The 18903-nt window shown below is 34.8% G+C and overlaps 1 protein-coding gene across 2 annotated transcripts in view; it reads right to left on the bottom strand.

Moving 5' to 3' along the window:
- Window positions 1–1281: 1281 nt before the first annotated feature.
- The window catches only part of LOC128998491 (PHD finger protein 12), a 49992-nt gene continuing 32370 nt past the window's right edge, over window positions 1282–18903 (bottom strand). For both annotated transcript variants that reach the window (XM_054424645.1, XM_054424646.1), the window contains 11 exons: window positions 18750–18882; window positions 16848–17018; window positions 15416–15577; window positions 12404–12756; window positions 12068–12141; window positions 11410–11523; window positions 9900–10363; window positions 8867–8969; window positions 7014–7105; window positions 3507–3755; window positions 1282–2273 (listed from right to left, as the gene is read on the bottom strand). In XM_054424645.1, the coding sequence (XP_054280620.1) occupies window positions 2094–2273; window positions 3507–3755; window positions 7014–7105; window positions 8867–8969; window positions 9900–10363; window positions 11410–11523; window positions 12068–12141; window positions 12404–12756; window positions 15416–15577; window positions 16848–17018; window positions 18750–18882 (2095 nt within the window). In that variant the 3' untranslated portion in view covers window positions 1282–2093. The remainder of the gene's footprint in view (window positions 2274–3506; window positions 3756–7013; window positions 7106–8866; window positions 8970–9899; window positions 10364–11409; window positions 11524–12067; window positions 12142–12403; window positions 12757–15415; window positions 15578–16847; window positions 17019–18749; window positions 18883–18903) is intronic.

Raw genomic sequence — 18903 nt, 5'->3', positions numbered from 1 at the left:
ACGGCTGGGTAGTTAATATTTGGTCTAGACAAAATCTATATACCCTCAATCAAGCATTCACTTGACTGTTGTATGTACGCTCTTAATTTACATTTAAATTACTTAATTGATACATCACAGCCTATGCTTGTTTTCGTGTATAGACACGAAATACCAATTATAATAAATAAGATTATAGATTCTCAATATACCCTAGTTTACAACACATTATAATAAAAATGGGAAGATCTTTCGTTAATTAATGGGGGCATAGAGTAATAACATTGGAAACAATGTTGCAATTTGTAAATTGATCCTTTTGAGTGATTTTCAGGATGATTGTGGAAATCGCTTAAAACAGTATGAGGAATCATACGATAAAAACAGAACAGATAGAACAATGATCAATGCCAAACAGAAAGTAATAAATTAAAATTTAACTGAAACTTAAATTGTATAAGAAAAGTTAGGTAAAAAAATGTAATTCTCGATACCTAGGGGACTTATGGTAGGTGAGAATTACTGCAAAACTTGAATCATTGAATACTGAGTAGGTTTGATTGACATTATAAGTTTGAGGCGAGCAATAGTAAGTCAAGAGTCCTGATATTGTATCTTATAAAGGAAGCATAATGCGTAATATCTAGCATTAACAGTCCAAGACATAGGACTATTCAAAAACCGGACTGACAAATTTCTAATATTTATAAAAATATCACAAAACTTAACAGTAACATTAAATAAATATAATTTGTACAGCAATAGAGACAATTTTTATAAAGCTGCTTAAGTTGACAGTTCATAGTCAAACATTAGCTTTTACACTGCACTTGAGAACAAAACAAACATATGTTCATTGATCTTTAATTCACCTTTGCGCAAAAACAAATTGCAAGGAAAACTGGTAAATTAGGTAAGAAACTGTTTAAACTAAAAAGGTAGTGTAAACTCCAAATTAATTTGTTTCTCTAGCGGTTCCCAACTTGTGCAAACGTTTGATTGCTAACTACAACCTCACTTCTTAGAAATTTAGTTTTTCTTCAGAACTAGATGGATTGTTTTTTACATTATAGCGGCAGTGTGGTTTATTGCTAACATTTTACAAGTTTTTATTAATTTTTGTACTTTTTCAATATTGCAAAATTTACCCTTAAAACTAAATTTTTCTATTTGAACTGTTTCCCTTTAAATTTACAAAAAATTAAATGTGATATGTAAAACAAACTAAAAAATCAAGTAATGTGAAGAAAGGGTTGGGAACCACTAAGTAAAAAAATATGATACAACATAAAAACCTAAGTAACATGAAACTGTGCTAACCCATTTACTTCTGTGAAATTTGAAACATCTAAATAAATAATTGAACATTATTGTTCCGGAGTGAAATTATTTTTTTTAATACAGTAGTTAAGTTGGCACTAACTTATACAACCAATTCAAATCCCTCGATTTTGGGGAACTGTTGTTCTTGACATTAATCTTTGTATTTTGTTATGAAAGTGTTAGATTTGGGTCCAATTAAAAATCTTTTCTTTACTTTAACCATCAGCGTGGTGAGTATTTTATCTCTTATCCGTTTATTTAAAACAGTTTTACAACGTCTAATACTTTTGCAGAGGTATACTTTTGAATAAGTGTGTTTTGTTTTGTGCAATTTTGTCATTTGCCTTGCTGGAATGAAGATTTAATTCATTTATACTTTGAACAACAAAATTAAAATAAAGTTTAGACTGACTCAAGTCAAAATATCTTCCATTAAAAACAACTGTTTAGTGTTTATGTACATAAGACGCAAATGGGTTAGCAGGTAAAAACTTAACACATAAAACTAATGGAGGATTTAAAAAACACGAGTTCTGTAAACATACAGAAAGTGTACACGTACAGTGTTTTGAGATATCTAATAAAATACAGTTGAGGTAAAAAATTGTCTCTTGGAAATCATCTATACACAATCCTCCACTAATAAAACAATGTTTACAAATACTCCTCATAGAGGCAATAAAAATTACAACACATCAAAGTTCTAAGGTAAAAAACTGTCCTCCAAATAGGCAAAATGAACTTTGTAAGGCACAATTGTGTGCTAGTCTTTTCTAAACAATATGAAGACTTTATTCAAGCTTTCTCTTTTTAGCGGGCGGCCCACCATTTGAAGGAACTTGGTCTACTTGGTTCAGGTACATAAATGTGAGTTCCACGCATCCTATTTTTATGCAGCATCCATGTGTCAAGGCGATCATACCTTCGTAACCTGCCTGTGGCTGGTATATGAAGCATTTACACTGTCGAGGCTGTGAAATAAAGATAAACTATTACAAGGAATCAGTTACATAGATGTTGATAGCTCTGGGAAAATATGAGACCAGTAGACATGGGAATAGTGTGATATTTAAACATAAGGATACACTTTTAAATTAACCACAGACAAGTAAGGTACAGAGGAAACACGTTTATGGGACAACCGTGTGCTTTCTTCCTGTATGTTGTGCGGAAATATACTTGTGACGAGCAAGGAAGAGCCCGAATGGCTAGTACTGTGTGGGAATTCCTATCGCACAGGGCACAGAGTGTCTTCCTACATAGTGAGCGTTGTAGTACACGAGGGTGAGGGGGTGTTGTTACCAGCACTAGTGCTAGACACCACTGCAGTGTACCATGGAGTGTATCCTCTGTTCCTTACTCCTCTTTGAATTAACATATCAGAGTCAAAATTAACAAGTCCCAGTTGAACAGGTTTGTTTCTTTGGAAAAGTATACAGCGGGCCTTGCACCCATTAAAACAACCTGTCTATTATAACATTAGCTTGTATCTGTTCAAAAAGTAGAAAACAAAATAAATAAATAAAAATAAATAACGTCTTTATTCATGAGCGAATTTCAGTGTCAGTACTGTTTTACAAATTGACTCAATTTGTAATTTCTGCCAGGACTTAGCCAAACAAAAATTCTTAACACTACCAAACAAATAAGATTTAATTACGAATTCTTTAGGCGAGTTTTAAATTTTTTGTAAGACAGTGCTTTTAGTGTACAAGGAAGTGCATTGTACTGAGCCGGCCCGTAGTAAGAAAACCCCCTTCTACCAGCCTCAAGAACAACCCTTGGTATGTCAAGCAAAAAGTCCTGTCTAGTTCTCCACCCTCTCACGGCTGACCTCGCTTTCAGTTTTTCTTTTAAATACTGCAGTGCCTCAGTAACAAGTCTCTTGTAGACGATACAGACAACTAGATTTATCACAGCTCTCCTGGACAGATATAGAATACCAGAATGTTATTAGTAAGTCCATTTACCAAATTTCTTACTGGTCTAGGCCAAGTAACCCACCTGTCCAGGAATGATTTAAACACCAAAAACTGTACTGCCACTGTCTAAAATAAAATCCAAGTTGGCCAAGTTTAGAAAACCTTTTGCCAGAGTACTCTGTGACAGGATATGATTTCCTTGACAACCGAGTCTACAGATTAGAAGAAGTCTATCGGAATTTTCAATACTTTGTTTTTAAAATAAATATATTGTCTACTTACAACTGTCGTAGGGTTGGCAGTAGATGTTGAGGGTACAGCAACATCTTCTGGTACGTGGATGTTCACCGGCTTTATCTGCGTCGCTAAAGCCTTCCGTTTATTTCTAATACTCTTGATGGCCTCAACTTCCTTCCTCAATTCGCTAGGTTCTTCCGACTTTCTGTTTGGTTTCATGTTTAAGCCACACATGATGTGATCGACCACAGTGCCAAAATGGCTGTAGTTTTTAAGCCAGTATTTCCTTGTGTTCTGAAAAAAATTACACTCTGTGTTTAAAAGGCATTGTAAGAATAAGTTTCACTTCTAATATAATAAAAAATAATTTTATTATATGTTTTTGCATTTCAATTAGAGGTGTGCGGATATCCGAAAAATCGGGTCAGATTCGGTTCGGATATCCGTATCCGAACCGGGCCCAAATTCGATATCCGACACTATCCGTTATATATCCGACTTTTTCGGATAGACAATATATTTTGACGTTTTGGACAGAAAACTAAATCTCCATAGCCACCATTAGTTTCCCAGGACAAAATTACAGCAATACGTTTCCAACGACCTAACAGCAAACGGCAAAGAAGCCGTATGATGCAATACTGATAACTAGTTTAGTCGTTATCGGCTGTTTTGCTTTACAATTAGATTCGTCTGGAACGAACAGACATAAAGCAGAAAAGAACTACCATGGTCAAATGAAAGTCAACTCGTGCTTGTCTCCCTCCTGATACTAAGGGCGCTGCGTAATAGTTTTTTTTACAGTACTGTTTCAAAGTAGAAAAATCTAGCCTACTACTGTGATGTTACGTAAACAATAGATTTAATGTTTCCCGAAAAAAAAGTCAGAATAGAAACAATAGAAAGGCAACACAATAGAAGGGTGGGAGGGGTTGGGCAATGACCTCAAAAGGAGCGCGGGTAGTGAGTCAAGTAGGACCGGAGGGGGAAGGGGTGGGTAAGACCTTGAAGCTATATATAGACTTGCACTACTTCCCTAAACCTAAAGGACTGGCCGGCGAGTGGTATTCCAATCACAGGACAAGATACGTTGTTTTTTGGGTATTCATTGCCCGGTTTGACTTTGGATTGTCTTACTGTGTAGAAACTTTGAATAATAAAAAATAAAGTTAGAACTAACCACGCTTATTTAGCATTCATTGTGTACATATTAAATGATTAAACTATAGGGACCATGGATATACAAACTTTTGTCGTGATTTCAATTTCAACATCAAAATACAATATTGCACAATCGTGATATTTTAGGTCATTGACCTTTATTATGCATCCGGTATTGCTGTTTCAGAAGAGAAGCATGTTGATAAATTATAAATTGATATTCCCGTAGTTAAAAATAATTATTTTATAAACCTATAAAACAAAATCATAAAATCTTACATAAAGATAACAATAACGGAAATTGTAAAAAGGGTATAAAGATAACAACGTCGTTATTCTTCCTCTTTGTTCTTCTATTTCTTGGGTTTCCCTTCATCACGCATTCAACAAGTTGCCATGGTTACTAATCACCCATGTCGTTATCAGCTTTTGTGACATAGCGCACAGCAGGGGGGTAAAACTTGACGAAAATTGGTTAATTTTTACCTATTATTTAATTACCAATGAATGCACTACTTTATGGGTATTTGGTACTGTATTAATAATCGGTCAAAATGGCCGATTTTTGTCAAATTTTACACCAAATTTTTGAAATTTCAAGGTGAATATTAATAAAACAATTATTACCAAATATTTGTATTCATTTAAAAGATTGATTTGTGGTATTGGGTTCCCCACTGAGTGCAGCCGGACGGCACTAATGAGGGTCGGACCTTCTTGGGGGTGAACAATAGACGGGGTGAACAATAGACGGCTTATCAGACCCTCCCCTCCCCCGTGGTCTGGAGAAAGCTTGTAAACAAACTATTGCACAAGCGTGACTTGACATTGGGCTGCTTCAACTATAATTTTGTCAAATGAACTGTGATGTTTCAAAATCAAAAACAATAATTTGGGACCATACTGCTTAACAATAATGGACTGCAATTATTGTTGAATATACAATCCATTAAACTAAGAATATACGATTCAAATACAATTATAAAAATTATCTTGGTATTTTACTTGGGGTAATGAAGTTATGTAGGCTAGTGTAATTCTCGGTTCATCAAGGTTCTACTGAATTATGTTAGGCAGTGAATAAGTGTAGAATGCAGTTTATAAATTCAGGGATACACACCTTTTACACAGTTATAAAGTCTAATTTAATTGCCCAACATCAAATCGTGAGCTAGAGCCCATCTTAGTGCATTAGTGATGTTTTCTAAACTTGGCAAACCCGCAAAATGCCACTTAGGGCCAATAATCCGTTCCAAAAACGTAAGGAAATACATTGTGAAAATAAACTTGAGATCGAACTCCTTGGCTTGTGAGAACCAGGAAACAAGATAAAACATAACCTCAAGTAAACAAGCCCAAACGTTTGACATCAGTCCTGCTGAGCTAAGGTGTTGTGTGAAGATTTCGGCTGATAGTGTACTTAATTCAAGCAACCAACTTTTGAAAATAAATGTTGTAAATTGTGATTTTCAAGAGAGAGAAAACTGTGGACTTGGCTAATTTGAAATTCTATAGTTCAAAATCGTCATTTAAGTTTATTTACACAGCTTTACATTGTTTTTCCTATAGTTACCTAACAATGTACATGTTCTCTCACTGATTTGAGAAAGCAAAGTGGCCAATTCGCTCATCAGTGAGACAATGTTAACATTGTCTCACTCTAATTACTTTGTCTCACTCCAGATTTGCAACGTGAAGGCACGAAATAGTGAGCGCGTAACATGCAGGCAACGTCGTATGCGCGCGAAATACGTTGGCAGCACTGGCAGTAAATCAGCTGGTCAGCTGTTGTACTGATGTAATTGTCACTTCACATTAAATGTTATATTAAAAGTTCAATTCTGTGTAAATATAGGTTATGTTTCTTCACAAATTTATTTGTTTTATGGTAACTGAAGGAAAAGTATAATGTGCAACTCGAGTTCAAAGTACAATTGCCTCACTCGAGAAACCATTCCTCACTCGCCTACGGCTCGTGAGTAAGGATTTCTCTCGAGTGAGTCAATTGCTCACTTTTCTCACTAGTTGCACAAATAACTATTATAGCTTAAAAATACATATGCAGCTTATTATTAACCGCGCCGAACTATTCGAATCCGAACCTCCCAATATCCGATCCGATCCGAACCGAGCCTCAACTATCTGATCCGAAATTAAATTTCACTATCCGCACACCTCTAATTTCAATACCACCAGACGAGCATAAAAGAAAGCAAAACCATAAAAAATTCTATTCTTAATAATGGTAAAACTTTAGTCTCCGAGTTTATATTTATTTGGGAAAATAATTAAATTACACTATGTTTCAATAGATTTGTTACTAAGATATTTTAAATTTCAATAAACAATTTTCAAACTGAAAGTCATCTTCAACTATTAGTCATAACTTACCTTACAGAAAAATACTGAAGCATGCGCATTAGATATACGTGTACAACTCGATCCAGCAAGAGACAGAAAGAGGGGGTTAGCGAGACGATAATCTGAAATAGAATGAAATTATTTGCACAGCAGTAAAGGTTAAAAAACTATTCCTTTATCCTAACAAGGTCTACAAAAAAAATATGTTATATTTTAAATCTTTCTATTTAAACTATTCTAAAATCAGATATACAAGGGTTTTTGTATGATTGAGCGAGAAAGATTGGTGAACTAATAGGGGCTACAGACAGCCTTGGAAGTCTGAGACACACCAATCAGTAAGAACGTTTCCTCAGATTCCATCTGTCTTAATGCGAACTGATGAACACTTGCTGCTAATACCCCCGTTAAGCAAATGTTTTCGGCCTTTTGCAAACTCACTAAGACACTAATGGATTTTCTTCAAAGCTTATTTTCGACACTTCTGTCAACTGGTAACAGTAATCAACAGGAATTTACCCTCTTTTAATAGACAACTGTAATCACTGAACTATTCCATATTTGGTGGTGTTGATTTTATTGTTTAAGTTTAGATTTTGAATTAATTGGCGAGTTAGGAGATACTAATTTACCACATTATGTATTTGACTAACAATAAAGTTCTTGTATCTTGTATCATTTACAACATTTTTGGATACAAAGACAAGACTAATCTTGCCATGGGGGTGGGAACGGGCTGGAGTAGTAGTAGTAGATGAAGGGAGGAACACAGCATTGATTTCAGATTTGAGCTAACCTAATTGACTATTTCATTTTATGTTGTTTGTTGTTGTTCCGGATCGGTATGACATACAATAAAAGGTTAAATTACCTGTGTCCGCCAGTCGATCCTTATGTGTTGTGTCCTATTACAGGAGATGCATTTCGGCAGAATAAATTGCCATCATCAGTCCTAATATGAGATCTTGATCTTCCCCATTGGGTGCGTCTTGAAGTTTTGAAACACGTACACGAACTTTACACTTATATACATTACGAATAAAACAAACAAATACACGGTAGGCCTACCTATCGACTCGACACACGACCGACGCGCGTCTACATGTCCGTATTAACTAAAATAAAAGTAGGCCTACCGTGTATTTGTTTGTTTTATTCGTAATGTATATAAGTGTAAAGTTCGTGTACGTGTTTCAAAACTTCAAGACGTACCCAATGGGGAAGATCAAGATCTTATATTAGGACTGATGATGGCAATTTATTCTGCCGAAATGCATCTCCTGTAATAGGACACAGCACATAAGGATCGACTGGCGGACACAGGTAATTTAACCTTTTATTGTATAATTGACTATGGCGAGAGCTTAATTTACAGACAACCCTCGTTTAAACTTCTTTATCTAATATTAGTTTTAGCCAATACTACTACTACAGTACTTTAACTATGTATTCGCTGTTTATTATGCATGAACTCTGAAACACAGGCGAGATCTCAAACTTGCATTCTAGAACTTGTGTCCCATTAAAACTTTTGACTTTAGTGATGTTTCCTAGCTCGGAAGATAGCTCTCTTGACCATCTGGCTACTGATCAGACTATTTTGTCTACCACACTGATAATTGTGGTAAACTGAAAACAAAACTTTTCTCCCAGGTTGAAGCACATACCTGGCCCAGTTTTTGGCTATTTTCATTGAGTTACTTGAGCCCAAATAGAATCATGTAGTTTTTGTTACATAACCCTTGATGGCCGATATGTTGGCTGTCATACAACTCTTGATGAGCGATATGTTAGCCTTTGGGGACTTGAAAATATTACCTATTCACTCACTAAAAACTAGGTTGTTGGTAAGTTTTTGTTGAAAAATTCTCTATGATCAGTACCTTTTCCTATCACCACATGATTTCCATTTGAAGGCACCTCTACTTTAAAGTTGAGGTGAGGGAGAGTAAGAAGCACACCCTGCGTTCTGGATCTAATACGTGCCTAGAAATACAAAAACACAATTTAATACAAGCTGGGAAATAGTAAAACAATCATAAATGCAAATAAACCCCTTTTTCGCCTAATATACTCCAATTCTCATAGTTTGATCAAGCTGGTTTGGGAACCCGTTTAACACGTTGAGGGCCACTCACCAGTGAGTGCTCTAGTTCCTTTCTGCCACTCTGAACTCTCACCTGTGAGTGCCGGCATCGATTCCATTTAATTTCTCCGCAGCAGTACATCGGAAATAATGGACATTTATATGTCTGCGTTTAGCTAGGAATGGGTGCTGCTTTATTGTGGTGTAGGCTGGTAGTATATTTCCCTGTAAAATCCCCTTCTGACAAGCTTAGAAATCAACTTGTTGTTCCGTCTTTCTCCCTTCAATTGGCAATACAAAGGGACCGAATAGTTCCAGACAGTGCTGCTATTGAATGTTTCAGCAAACTACGATGACTTTCGTCATAACACAGCACATCACTGCACGACATTTGCTATTCGTCAGACTGAAATATTTTCAAGCTAAAAGGGTTTGCTCGACTCTGTACCACACCGAGGCTACGCCTGCCATTGGTGGGCCGCAGGGAACGTGTTAATATACACAGGTTTACACTTCTGTACAAAATTTTATAAAAATTGACCTTTTTCACCCGTGTTATCGTGCTAACTATAAACCTTCAGTGCTTTAGGCAAATGAATTTTTGCAAAATACATAATTTTGGGTTTCTATATTTCTACAAATATATTTATGGGCGGCAAAATCATATCGAGATGTTGAAGAAAATTAACAGATTTTTATGGATACATTTCAATGATGTAGGCCTACATGTATTTTTTATACAGCTATGGTAGCTAATTGTGATCACACTATTTTTTTAACTCTAATTATTGGTGTTACTATTCCATCAAGTCTCAAGTTGGTGAACTTACTTCTAAGTTGATATTCCTTGGACGATCCGTCAGGAGAATGTCTAGCGGGAGTCGTGGCCTAAGAGTCTCCTGGGACAGGTTCACCTCAGCAGCTTTGTTATGGCCAGGGATGTTTGATGTCGACTCAACAGGCTTTTCATTTGTCTTTGGCCCTTCTTCAATTTCCATCTCAGCGGTACCATTTGTGATTACGGAGATCTTTGATGAATCATCGTTGGAGATCTTTGAGGAATTATCTCCTTTCTTCTCAGAGATCTTTGAGGAATCGTCGACTGACATCTTGGAGGAATCGTAGACTGAGATCTTGGAGGAATCGTCGACTGAGATCTTGGAGGAATCGTCGACTGAGATCTTGGAGGAATCTTCTTTACTATCGTTGAGCTGCTGTCTAAGCTGTTTTGCAGCTAGATACTTTAAGACCTTAATGTCCAAGGATTCTATGATCTCCTCGTAGTCTTCTACAGCTGCAAATACAGAAGCAAATATAGGGAGGATGGTACATGTTTTTAATTACCAATTCCACTAGCGTTTACCTCCTTTAAATATTCATTGACTATTAATTTGTGTCAGCCAAACTTTTGGCATTATAAAATGAGGCCATAATAAATGAGTGTCCTGGAATGTGTTTGTTTTGTTGCCTATTCGTATTTTCTATACTCTTGAAAACAAGTCTTTCCTAAGCAGCTAGTTTATGAATATCACAACTCTTGGAATGAGTTAAATTTCAAGAGGGAAAGGAACAAAGAGCTAATATTTTAATGAAAATTAAAAAAGGAAAAATAAAACCGCTGTTTTCATGTGTGGATCAATGGATTATGGTTATGATTATGTGTAACCTGTCCACTGTATTCACTTTGTACTTTACCTTTTTTAGGTTTATTTCTCATAATGGGTTTTAATTTATTTCATATTTGGGTGAGAAAAACATTAGGCCAAATTATTTCAAACAGGACCTACTTTCTGATGTTTACATTTGTACAGGCTTTCTCACTATGGTAAATTAGTCCCAAAAACAAAAAAACGATGTAAAGCAAGAACTGCATTAACAAACTGCTGCTGTTGATGAAAATCAATTTTTATAACCTCTCCTAACAAAAGTTGAGATTTTTACTTTTATTTTGATACTGTAATTTTAAGCAGAAGTTATTTAATTATTTTGATACATACTGGGCGTCTTGCAAACTTTTTCGTGATTCGTTTGAATAGTTTGGATGCAAAAATGTGCAATCTGGGTCTGCATTTAGCAGGACAACTTGTATAATGAAAGTGGAGGTTAAACGTTAAAAACTGCATCTCCCCCTTTCATCTTTTTGTTATTCCATTATATTTGTTATTCCATTATATACCACTTAGGCTATATCATTATTTTTGTCTTCCAATTATAGCTAGAAAATCCCAAAAAATTATCGGCATTATTTGTATGGACTTGATTTAATATCAATTTCAGTCACAAATAATTAGTAGCGAACACAAATCATAAACAACACAAGTAGAGAAATTGTAAGCATACCAAGCTTGTCTAGATCATCTCTTGACTCTAGATTTTCTTTGTTATCTTGTTTCTCTTTTGGCTCTTTAACATTTTTAATACTAGCAGATTCTTCGGGGGTACTTCTTTCTTGAGCTGAAAGAATATAATCAAGAGATTAACGATTCGTTTCACAACACCAATTGTGTTAAAGGAACTTACTTTAAAATTTGAAATTGAAGCCGTGTTCATTTTACCAAAGGTACGATTCCTATGCATAATTTTAAGTTACACAACTGGTAGATACAACATATCATTTTATAACAGTGTGTGTTTTATAATAATTATGACAACCTCCTACGAGTGAATAATGTTTGTCTTTCCACTTGAAAATGACACCATAAGTTAGATGTCGAAACCGGTCACTAGCAAACTATTTCAGGATTGCTTGGACAGTAACATAATTAATTTAGCCTCTTGTAGATAAAAATTATGAAAGATCTGGAAGGCAATAAACAAAATTAATATTATTTTTATATCATGTTATTTTATATAACGATAATATTATTTTATTGGTATATTGTCAAGAATTTGTGATGCTGTGGCAGTAACGACGATGAAAAGATGGTACTGACACTTGCAGATTTGAAATTTGTGTAGTTTTAAATGTGAAGAGATAAAAAAAAACTCTGTAACTTACCATTACTTTTTGTGGTTTCATTTTCATCCTTTTTATCAGCTTTACACTTTGCTTTCTCAACTTTGATGGAGTTGCTGAAAATAACAATTTAATAAATCAAATGCAAATTAAAGTAACAGAAAACAAACATAGAACAATCGATAGATATAATGTTTTTTTGTTGTTGTTGTTTTGTTGTTTGTTTTTTTTTCCTCTCAATCTTTATTTTAAAGTTTAAAAAGTTTTAACAAATAATTAATATTTCTGAAGCAACAAACAAATAATCGGATGATTAAGATTTACTCGCATTGACATATACCTATTTGGCATTGGAAAGATGCTTAATATGTTACTCACAGTTTTTCGTAGTTTATTTGGTCCAACCTGTACTCATCTATCTCTGAGCTTGTATCTATCTCGCCATTATGATCACCATAAGTCTTGAGTTCATTGTTAACAAAGGCGGTGAGTTCGTCTAGAAGGAGTACCGGATCTTTTATTTGTCTAAGAGAAGTTTTTTGATCTGTTGTAGCAGCATCCTCCTGGTAAGTTTTGTCATTTCCATTGATCATTTTCTCGCATGGTTCTTCCAGACCATTTCTGGATTCTAGAGTCTCTTTGCTACTTGTTGATGTAGCTTTTTTACTTTTTTCATTTTTCCGTAGGTTGACAAGGGCATCCAAGTTCATTTGTATAGCCATATTTATTGCCTGTAAAATTGTACTTTTAATTATTATGGTGATGTTATAGTTGCAATAGCATATCTTGCAAATAGAGAAATTTATTTTTAATATTAAAAGTAAAATTATACCATGTGAAAAGATAGCTTGAAAGTGCTTGGAAAGAAAATTGTTCGATCCTCATTTGTTCCGTTCTATGGAAGATCAAGCCTATTACACTACAGTAGTTTAGTTTTTAAATAGTTTTCTCCTAAAGTAGGAAAGCCCAGAAGCAGAAGTTGACATTAGTTAGCTGTCCTGCCTAGTTCCTACTCATTGAGCGCAAAAAACAAACCTAATACAAAGCAACTACATAGTTAATTGATGATAAAATAATTTATAAGAAAAATTAAATGCAAAACAGATGAATTTCATGGAAGTTTTATTTTTATAACACTATCGGCTGTTCAGTGTCTCTAAGGTTTGAAACAAATCTAATAAATTTTATTCAGAAATAGCGACATTACATGTATCGTATATAAGAAATAACAACAATGAAATGATGTGCATTATATGTATTATATGCATTATATGACTGGAACGGGTGGCGTCGTCCTGTAATCCAGCTACTAGGAGGTCGCGAATTGTGGATATTTATAGGCATGCACTGTGGATGTGATACTCCCTGGTGTGGATTAACGTCCACACGAGTGAGTACTACAACTATCCGCAGTACTATCCTGATAATTAAACCAATTCGTATATACCAAGGCAAAAATGTGGTTCGGATTCCACAATAAACTGTAGGTCCCTTAGGTTGCCATTAGCTGTATGGGCTATTAATTAACAGCTGTTTCTAAGGAATGTCGGCCTTAGTCACTAACAAGACTACAAGATCGCGCCACTCATCCTACAATTATCTCCATTCATACTTGGCTTAAAATACCTACTTTGTATGGTCGCCATTTAATAAGAAAGTATTAAAGTATTGTATACAAGAAATAACAATGAAATTATGTGTAAATGCAAATAAACAATAAACATACATTGTGGCGAGTTTATACAAATAATTTGTGTCTGCTCAAAACTTTGAAGCCAACTGGAACAAAAATATGTTGTACAGGACATCGTGACAAGAGATAACGCTCTATATATTAGATGGTTGTTTGTAAATTAAGGTCTTTATCGAGCTTCCGTCACAATCAAGCTAGCTAGTTGAAAACCAAAACAAACGTGTTCCTTACTTAATTCACTACTATTCTGGTTCTCACCTTTACGGAACGATTAATCTCGTTATAGTAAAAAACGTTGTGAGAAAATTGACACACCCGCCTAGTATGAATCTTGTTCAGTAGGGAAGGTGTCAATCCCTGGTGTTCTGTTGCCAGTACACAGATGTGTATGCAGAGATTATGTGCTTTAGTGGCTTGGGGAGTGTAGAAGCCCTTACATATTCGCAAAACAAGGCAGGCAGCATGTATGTATTCATCTCTTTTCATATCGTTACAACGATTGAACTTGATAACCTCCCTTGTTCAATCACACAACGATCCTCAAGCAGAAATCCTCTAACTTTGGGCAAATGATACTGATAAACAACATCAGTCAGTCTACACCATGTAAAACATCGTGCAAATGCTTAAGACCACCTTCAACCTCCCGTCACCCTTTGCAGACATTTTCCAAACATTTTACTCTTATTCGTAAACTGGCAATGTACTGAGATCATCAAATTATAATCATGACAGTTATTGTCATGAGGAGGGAGGTCAATAACTTTGCTTTTCATTCTTTTGTCATTCTTTGCTGTATGTTATGCCATTTTAAAAGCAATTGAGCATGAGACGGTAAAACCGTACGTTTGCCTTTGATGAGTACAAAATGGCGAACCTATCACAGTAGCGTAGCAAATTTTTGTTAGTTCCCTCTCATATTAGACGCTATGTAATCATTTCCATCCAAAATACGATTCTAAAGAAAAAAGAAGGCTTGGCCGACAAATACTGCTAGGACGCTGTAAATATTGAAACCGTTTGTCAAGCTTTGGTTAAAACAAATTTTCTAAGTGTTGATATGCTCCAGCACTTTTTTTATGTAAGTGACGTAGCAACGTTTGATGAACGATACATATGTTTATTTCCAACTAAATCAATCGCAATTGACAGCAAAAAAAGTTAGTAATGCTAATTTAAAAATAAAAACATCCTGTTTCTGCCGGTTATTACCCTGTACTTGGCAGGCACGTTAATTTTCTTTCATTTTTTTTTTTAAATAGGCTACTATGAAAGGGTTTATTGTCCTATATATTGCTGGGAACCAGCTAGAATAGTAGTAGGTAAAGCAAGGAACACAGTAGGTCAATTCATGTACGTGAACGACTACAATAGGTGATGGACTACAGTAGTGGTTCACGACTCAGACCACGGAAAAGTAATCACAGAACGAGAATTGATTTTGGCAGGAACATCAATTTTCTGATACTATGACCAGACTAATCGTCCCACAAGTGGGGGAACTGGCTATAACAGTAGTGAATGAAGAAAAGAAAGCTAACTTGGTCTCTCATATTTGAACTAGCTCAATGGCTGCGACAGGAGCTCGATGGAGACATCAATAATTTTCGATAACCCATGTGATATTGAGTCATTTACGACGGATGGAAAGCAACCTGCAAGGATTCAAACAATAATTCATGGTCAGAGGTTCTTACCAACTCCTGCTCTTCAGGGGTGGCAAGATGCTCCTTTTTCTTTTTTTCAATTTTCATGTTTTCGACTTCTCTTTGATAAATTATGGAGGCTCTTAATAGATCTCTAGGTGAAAACTCTTTCGGCATTGGATTTTTGTAGGCCTCCTTTACATATTCTGGAACCTAAAACCAAAGAAAAATGTTTTTTTCTGTGATTACTTAATGTTTTTTAATAAAAATATAGGCTAAAAAAATCAGGCGTAGAAGATGAGGTTATTATACAACAAATATATAAAACAACACAAGTACACAAACAGCAAGTACACACAACAACACAACAGCAAACACAAAAACACAGCAAGTATATTAAACAAAGGGTATCAGCAATCTGACATACTTTCTCCCATAAGCTTGTCAACAACCTTTATCATGGGTAAGTGGTGGGAGTAACTATGATAATTTAGTAGGGAAAAATCACAAAAGTTGCAATAACTTTTGAACCCTAATTTTTACAGCAATAGGGGGTTGCATTATTTTGTTTAAAATTATAAGGACCATAACACATTAATTTTAATCAAAACCAGCTTTTTTTCCAAAATCCGATTTGTTGTTATTTTATGGGATTTTTTAATGAGAAAATAACAATGGCTTTTTAACTGTAATTTTTACGTAAATGGGATTTGTACCATTTTGTTCAGAGTCTAAAGGACTATAACATACTACATTTTTATCAAAATTGTTCGGGGCATTTTTGAGAAAGTCTGATTTTTACGTTTTTATGGTTTTTTGGGGAAAATCACCATTAAAAATCAAAATTTTGAAAAAATTAAAAACACACTTGGGAGATACCATAGATTAGTAGCTACATACCAAATTTCATCAAAATCGGACTACAGGTGTGGTCTGTAGCTCTGTATACATCCACACACACACACTCACCTCGAAAACCACTTTTTTGGGTTCAGGGGTACCCAAAACGGATATATCTACTCAAAACTCAAACTCAAAAATTTTGACAAAAACAATACTTTCTCCATATTAAAAAAAAAATAAAAATGGAGATTTTATTAGAATATATAATATAATATATATAAAAAGAGGTTTTACTATGTATAGGGGGAGAACGTAAAAAGGTCAAGATATGAAAAACCTTGAACACAGGTTTATGTAATTTTCATCTAGATGCTAGATTTTTGTTACCCTAATCTGTCCATCCCCATTGACCTACTGGTCCGTACAATAATCTAAACATATTAAACTATAATACAGTTTAGTCAACTTGGTCGAGCCAAAGTGGACTACAGTGATTAGATTGACAGGTGGTCGGAATCAAACTAGCAATTTCTGGTAAGGAGTTACCGAACACAGCAGATCAACACAGTAAAATTCTGTAAAAACAAGCTAAAAAAATTATTCAATATTTTGAAAGTTAGGCTATCAAAGTTTTACGTACCTGAATGGACAAGGTGTTATTGGTTTTGACACGGAACGGATGATATTTTCGTGAGTGGACTTTCCTCAAAAAGTCAATCTTCACTTTATGTTCGTCAACTTGATTGATTCCATATTTCTCCCACAGTGCGACTCTTTCTGAAAATCCTGTCCCATTCCAAAGTACTTCGTCCTATAACATTCAATGTAGATTAAAAAGTTTTACATTTTGTTGAATTCAAAATGGATGTTGACCCTTAAATATTTTCCTGGTTTGAAAACTATAAATAAGTATTTGACAATGTTGAATTTGGTATTCTACCGGTAAAAGAAATTTTGCATCATTCCACTATAAATTGATTTTAAAATATATTGAATCCATTTTACAATCAGTTTTGATATATTGCATCAAGAGAAATATATTTGTATACCCTGAGGAAATATATTAATTATCACAGCCAAGTTGTTTGGCTTGTTTTTTGAGTTGTTTGAACTACTCGACTTAAACCTGAGTATTTGTCAAAAGTCGAGTAATTCCAAAAACTAAAAGAAAACAAGTAATTATTCAACACTCAAATACCCACCTCTAATTCAAAACGTTATATTCACATACAAACCAGGTTCTTTGAAAGAGCCTCATAACTGACTAATTTTTACATATAGGCCTATTTATAACTTGTGTTAGTATTTGTAGATACTGAGAAAACAATCTTCAAAGAAGAGTTGAATATTCAACAACTAACTAAATGTTCTGAGGAATTGCTTTTTTCTGCGTGCACCTTGTCAGCTGTTGACTGTCGAGCTACCGGGTGTCAAGTTAGTGAGGTTTTACCGTATATCTTAAAAGACATACTATAGCAGGAAATACTAAACCAGGGTTAGTACTAAATATGGAAAATAGAATTTCCTGACTTTTCCAGGTTTTCCAGACTGATATTATACATTTTTTAGGTATACGTAAGTTGATATTGACTAATCTAAAATGTAAATGTTTAACTTATTTGAGATTTAATAGTTATTTAAAGTAAATTCAGTCTATGTCTCACTTTTAAAGTCAATGAGAAAAGAATTAAACGTCTGGAAAAGTAAGAGTACTAACTAACCTTTATTATGTTCTACTTGGCCTTGACACTGACAGACATACGATGCGATGCTTCCGATACTGATAGATTTCGATACTTATAATTTGGTTTATAGTGATGTTTGAAAAATAACTATCATGCTTGTACTGGAGACAATAAGTAGTACCAAACTAAACTATTAACTGTTTCAATTCACAGGATAAATATTTTTTAAATACTCCTACAAGTGATGTAAGTTTTTTTAGATTTATTAAAGGTTTAATCAGTATTGGTATAAATTCAATGAGGAATTGTATTCAGTGTCGTTTTGAAATCGAAACGATGAATGTAGGCCTATCCTTCCACACATTGCGGTACTGGGTACGTTAAAAACCAGTGATCAGAGGGTGATCGAATAGCTCGCTTACTAAAATCCAAGCCTAGGTTTGGTGGCAGGTGAATGACCGCTCAGCTTGCTTTGACCCACTGACTTCCTCCATTCACCAGATCGCATACAAATACTGGTGCTGAGTGAACGAGCATCAAATCACTCCCAAATACAAAACTTGTTTCAAACTATAAACATATTGATTCTTCACCCTGTACCGATAAATAACTATCGATATAAAAATTAGCATCATTGTTTATGTCGTTCTTTTTGCCATTAGTCATCACCCTGACAAAAACATGTTTAGAGCAAAATGTAGCATATCTGTAAAAGGGTAGTCTTTCAGGAGAAATTCCAGATTTTTTTCCTAATTCCCTGACTTAGACCAACAAAATTCCCTGACCGTACCAACCCTGTAAACTGTTTCTGTTTTACAATTATAAACTGACAACAGATCTGATGGCAACCAACTCACAATTAAATGTTGGGGATGGTTAGGACACATCCAAATTCCAGTTGGCACGAAAGTTAGAGGTGGGTCGAGACAGTCTAAATGATAGAGTAGCGGACAATAGTCACACGCTAGGAGTATTCCCTTTGCACAGCTTCTGAAAATCAACACATTTAAT

This window comes from Macrosteles quadrilineatus, unplaced genomic scaffold (assembly GCF_028750875.1).
Source record: "Macrosteles quadrilineatus isolate MER2022 unplaced genomic scaffold, UCM_ALF_1.0 Scaffold_7__1_contigs__length_78375512, whole genome shotgun sequence".
NCBI lineage: Eukaryota > Metazoa > Arthropoda > Insecta > Hemiptera > Cicadellidae > Macrosteles > Macrosteles quadrilineatus.
The sequence above is the reverse complement of the archived record's forward strand: the minus strand, read 5'-3'. Positions and strand labels throughout refer to the sequence as shown.